Below are 5,943 nucleotides of genomic sequence, written 5' to 3'. Positions count from 1 at the left end.
CACCTTATCTATGTGTGTGAGACATAGGGGCTATCTATTTATGTATGAGACATTATCTATCTATCTATCTATGGTAAAGACTAAGTGAACTTCATGTGGTATGATCTCTAAACTCAACACTTGTCTTTACTCACATATGGTTGTCTCTTCTCTATACAAGTGATGAATTTATTTGCTTACTAAGCATCTTTGCACTTGTTGGTGATTCGTATTTACTTGAGTAGTTTGATCCTAGATTAAGTGCCTCTTATTCAAATGTTAATTCTATTAGATGCACATGTCTAGGGGGAGCTTTTTATGCAAATCTTATATTTTCTCTGCTCAAATACTCTCATCTTTTGCAAATCTTATATTGTCATCAAGAAACCAAAAGGGGGAGATTGAAAGATCATATCTCATTTTATATGTAGTTTTGGTGTTGATGACAATGATAATATATGAACATTTCGGTTTATAATATTTGTAGGTTATTACATTCTCTAGATGCTTAAAGCGTGAAGAGTATGCAAGATATCGGAAGAGAAAAGAAAGAAAAGAAGAAAGAAAGAAATGAGAAGAAGAAGAGAAAAAGAAAAGAAGAAAAGAAGAGAGAGAGCGGAGGCTTGGGCGGTACCGCCGGCTCGGCCACGGCCGGAGGCTCCGGCCATGGTACCGCCCAAGGTACCGGTGGCGGCGGGCGGCTCGAGTATACTAGCCGGGGGGTTGGAGCCCCGGCGGTACCTCGGCCGGTACCCGGCCGGAGGCTCCGCCCCACCCTCCCCGGACCGAGCCCCTCCGGCCACGTGGCCTCCTCCCGATGGTCGCGCGCGTCGCCTAGGAGCGGTAGTACCGGCCCAAGCTGGCCGGTACTACCGGCCACCCCTCTCCAACGGCACGCAACGGCTGTTTCGGCGGCCACTATTTAAAGCCTTCTTCTCCAATGTGCTAGGGTTGCTCATTCCCCCTCCAAAAAGGACATACACCATTGTTGAGCCACCAAGAACATCAAATCCATCGGATCTCCTCCCACAACCACCCAAATCCCTTGTGCTTTGGAGAATCGAAGGAGAAGACCCCGATCTACATCTTCACCGAAGCAATTTGCATTTCCCCCTCATTTTGTTGAGGGCCCCCTTGCTAGTGTTTCTCTTTGGATTCCTAGTTGATTTGTGTTGATGTATTGTTGTTGATTGTTGTGTTGTAACAGATTTGGGAGCCTCCAATTCGGTTGTGGATGTGTGCCCCAAGAACCTTGTAAAGGCCCGGTTTCCGCCTCGAGGAAATCCCTTAGTGGATGTGGGCTAGGCCTTCGTGGCGTTGCTCACCGGAGATTTGAGTGTCGCCGTTCGTGTTCGTGTTCTTTCAACAAAGTCTTCAATTTGTCTTGTAAAGCCATTGGGCAATGGTGTTTTTGTTTCCTGGATGATGGTCCTCTTCACCGTTCTTCTCCAATAATCCCTGCAGTGGTAACAAAGTATGGTGGTCGTCAGTGGATGTAGCGTGTACAAGGTCTTTTGTGGATGATTGTGTTCTTTAGTTACTTTACCGCGGAAACTTAAAAGGAAGGTCGTGCTACATGTAGCCCTCTAGGTATCCTTTTGTTCATAGTATATGGACAACATAGGAATAGGGAATGCATAGGTTCGAGATGTCGTGCTCATTTGAATCCTATGAAAAGATGAAGTATGTTTGACTGTAGCAAAGGATTTTTTCCATGAGGTATGACCTAATATTTTTTTCCTATAGGATTTACACTACAAGATTCCTATAGGATTAGTTCTATAGGATATGTTCCTTCTATAGGATATGTTCCTATGAATCAAACACTTGTATAGAATTTTTTTTTTCATTGAATATCCAAATCCTACACAATTCCTTTACAAATCCTATGAACCAAATGAGCCTTATTTTTAGATATTTAAAAATGGTACTTTAAAATTTTAAAAATCTATTTGTTTTTCTACAGGTAGTTGTTGATCTATACTACAAACTTGCAAAATCTTAATATGGACTACTTTTTAATATATGCTAGGAAACATTTTTTAAGTTCCATGATTAAGAAAAGTACAACTTTTTTTTGGTTGAGAATGGAGCCGAGTCTGCCATTGTTAAATGTGTAGGTTAGTGAGTTTGCAAAAAATAAAAATGACGCTGCAAAGGGTGTCTCGACGTGCTGCTGGGCGTGCGAATCCGTATGGTAGCATGAGTACCGTGTACACATCCCTATCGTGCCGAACTACCATCGCGTTGTTGACCCGGCGCTCCCGGCCAACCCAATCCAAATCTACCTTCGCAAGCGACCCACCCAGCCGATCTCTCTCACACCTGCGCTGCATCTTCCACCCGCGACCAACCCGCCGCCAACCCACGACAAGGATCCGCGCGCGCGCGAATCCACCCCGCCCGCCGCCGCCGCCTCCTCCTCGGGAAACGCTAGCTAGCGAGGTCCCTGCCCGGCATGGCCTACGTGGACCACGCCTTCTCCATCACCGACGAGGACGACCTCGTCGGCGGCGCCATCGGCGGCCCGCGCGGCGCCCCCGTCAAGGAGATCGCCTTCGCCGCCGCCCTCCTCGCCTTCGGGGCCCTCGGCGTCATCGCCGGCCTCCTCATGGCCGCCAACCAAGTCGGCGGGGACAGCGCGCACGGTCAGCCCGCATCTCCTTTCCCCTTCTTCTCTGTCCGGAAGAATTATTATTACATCTAGAACCCTGTACTTGCTGCAATTTCGGAACTACAGCCATAAGAACATCTTATGGGTTGACTGAGACATAAGCTATGTCTCAGCTAGCTGAAACTTAGCAATTCCGTATTACTTATTACCAGCTGGGGGCTCAGGTTCTAGACTTCTAGTGATGCGAGGCAGGATTCAATTGGGTTTATTTCTCTGTTTGGGTGGATAAGTAGATGCTTGCATTTGGTGAGAGATATCTATATGGGTATGATATTGCTGGTAATAAGTGTAGAACATGCAAATGTGAGGTATAATTCTTTGATCATGCCTGTAGAGGAGATTTTGGATATGTAGATGCTTGCATTTGGTGAGAGATATCTATTTTAACAAAGTGAATTGGGCAAGGAGCCATGCTCGGGAGGAACACGATGATTTTGCATTCTCACGACCCATTGTCTGAACTATCAGATAGCATGAGCTCAAATTTTGAGTGCACGTACTCAAATTGGATGATGTTTGTAGTCAATATTCACTTGTAGAAAGAGCCCAAGACTGAGGTAAATCGCGTCATAGAAAAGGGGATCGGTGTTAGAATTGAGGGGCCTCCAGCTGACCCATTGGTGCGATGTGATTTAGTTTAGAAAGGAGGAAGAAAGGCAAATCAACACTGGTACCCGCCGGAGTAGCACAGGACCAATGCGGACCTGCCGACCGGCGATAGATGCGCACAGTTTCATCCTTCGTTTCACCTGCACATCGCTGAAAATTAATGTGCCATGTGAGGGCTTGGTTTCAATCCAAATAGCAATCGAAGACCACATGCATTGCCAACAGACCCTAAATCATTTCTTTTATCTATAATATATTTGATTCTGGTATGGCTTTTATGATAGAAGTTCAGCTGTAGTGTGGTCTAAAAATTTTGTGGATGCTAAATAACATCGATGAACATAAATCTATTTTTACTTAAATCAGTCATAGAAAGGTTGCATCCATACACAAGCTTGCCCTTGAAACCTTCCATTAGCTAAACCTCGTCACTCTTTAGCTGGAAAAAGGGATCTGCATGATATGGGCATTGCCATTCTAGATGCAGAATAGACTTTTGAATAACATTCATGAAGATAAATCTATTTTAACTAAAAACCATCTTAGAAAGGTTGCGTTCGTGCATAAGCTTGCCCTTGAAACTTTCCCTTAGCTAAAACTTACCACTCTTTTGTTGGAACAGGAATCTTCTTCATGATTTTGGGCATTGTAATGTTCATCCCTGGGTTCTACTACACAAGAATCGCCTACTACGCTTACAAGGGATACAAGGGCTTCTCTTTTTCAAACATCCCACCAATCTAATAAGATGTGTATTACCACACATGGTCTGGGCCCTGTTGCCCAATGGCTCTACTGATACAGCAAGCAGCCTTGTTATCTTCGTTGTATACGTTTGTTCTGCTATGTAGAATGAACTTACTATTAGATATGTGCATATAAATGCTACCGTAATGATGCATAGTGGGCTGAAATGGTTGTGACTGTGATTGTGGAGTGTTGCTGTCAAGGAGATGTGTAAGTGCCGACACTTTGCTGATTGTCCAAATGTCTGATATAATGTCCCCCGTTACTATGTGCTGTTGTGATGCCATGTCGTAAATGTTCAGAGTTTTCAGCTCGATCTATTCATTTGTTGTTGGGGAAGATTTGATATTCATTTTTTTCAACCTGCTTAACTATCACAACTTGTACACGTTATGTTGTTTGTAGTTTTCTGGCCAATTTATTCATTTCGTGGCAGCCAAATTTACTCTTCCTGTCCTGCTTTGTATAACATAACTTGTGATAGATTGTTCGAAATTACTAACTTGTTCAAACAATTGTATTGCCATTTTGTTATTCTCTTGCGCGTAAATTACTGAAATTATTATGTTCGTTTATCAATTTGTATATGAGAGCACAAAGTGATTTCTCAGGCTCTATGCTCGAGCTAAATATCATTTTCAGAAACCATTTCATCAGATCTTAATTTCTATGGCAATTTGCGCATAGAAATTAAAATGACAAGACGACTTCAACAAAGAAGTTCGAAATATTTAATAGTTTTGTTAATACATTCTTTGAACATGACTTGGTCCACGTTGCTCCGCACTGAGGACACTCAGGCGGCGACCAAACGGCTTGGGATCTAGGCGACGCCGGATGCAGAGCAAGCGACAAATCCTTGAACAGGGGCGACTATCCAGCTCTTTCGAAGGCATGTACGGTCAGATCCTCCCGATTTTGTTGTGCTCACCTTTCCTAGGATTCAGCAAGGCGTTGTGAGATCTGTCATTTCACGATCACAGTTGCCATCCTACTGTGTCTTCATTGGTGATCTTGCCGTAGAGCTTCCATCGTGCAAAGTGGTCTTCATTGGTGATCTTGCCGTAGAGCTTGCATCGTGCAAAGTGGTCTGCATTGTGGCCGGCTACATCATTTGTGGGTAGCTTCAAGTTCTTGAGCAATTGTATTATTTTCACCATTTTATGAGGCACCCAAGCTGGAGACGAAAGGAGTGAAGCAGGCAAGGTCGTTCTCTGATCGGATGTTATCTTCAGGACAGTGGCAAATCCTCATTTGAAGTCTTCAATCGAAGAAACATCATTCTAAACCCTTCAAGAATCAGGTCTGTTTCGTTTTATGGTGATTTACGTTATATAGTGAACTGAAAGGTTGGCTGATTAGCATGAATGTCTGCACCTTAGACGGTTTGTAACAAACGAAAAAAGTACGAATAAAACGAAATTGAAAAAGTGGAGAAGCAACTGTTGTGTTAAATGGATCAGATTTCTGGCTTGGAATCCTCTGATAAGGATTTCATGTGCGCACATTATAATCATAGTCGATCATTTGGGGAAAGGATCCTCATATCCATTCAAGAAAAACAGCATGGGAAGAAACCAGAGCAAAATATAATTTCTCAGACTGCATTTCAAATGTAATTGGGTTATAATTCAACTCTGATTATTTTGAACAATAACTGAGAGCACATCAATTTTTTATACGGAGTAGGTACTTACTGAAATCAATTTACAACGATACTGTAACTTGCAAAGGATGTAGATCTGATGATCCCATCCGGTTATAGGTTTGTTTCTTTCAGTCCAAGTGACAGAAAATAAACTTACAAAGGTAACACCAAAGAAAAACAAAAGCGAACAATTCAGAATCAATTGGAAATATGGCCGCTTTAAATTTGGATGGGGCAAGATACACGACGCTCCCAACCAATCGTGAAAGTCGGCCGCCGGTTTCTA

General features: G+C 43.3%; 1 protein-coding gene and 1 non-coding gene across 2 annotated transcripts; one reads left to right on the top strand and one right to left on the bottom strand.

Moving 5' to 3' along the window:
• Positions 1-2,437: 2,437 nt before the first annotated feature.
• LOC124686575 (transmembrane protein 230-like) lies at positions 2,438-4,357 on the top strand. The gene is made up of 2 exons (XM_047220503.1): positions 2,438-2,627; positions 3,885-4,357. Exons 1-2 carry the CDS (start codon positions 2,438-2,440, stop codon positions 4,004-4,006), a joined length of 312 nt encoding a protein of 103 aa, XP_047076459.1. The 3' UTR covers positions 4,007-4,357.
• Positions 4,358-5,463: 1,106 nt separating this feature from the next.
• On the bottom strand, positions 5,464-5,561 carry LOC124693828. The gene has a single exon (XR_007000282.1). It is a non-coding gene; the product is annotated as a small nucleolar RNA Z103 (small nucleolar RNA).
• Positions 5,562-5,943: the final 382 nt, after the last annotated feature.

Source organism: Lolium rigidum, chromosome 2, assembly GCF_022539505.1.
Source record: "Lolium rigidum isolate FL_2022 chromosome 2, APGP_CSIRO_Lrig_0.1, whole genome shotgun sequence".
Classification (NCBI taxonomy): domain Eukaryota; kingdom Viridiplantae; phylum Streptophyta; class Magnoliopsida; order Poales; family Poaceae; genus Lolium; species Lolium rigidum.
The sequence above is the reverse complement of the archived record's forward strand: the minus strand, read 5'-3'. Positions and strand labels throughout refer to the sequence as shown.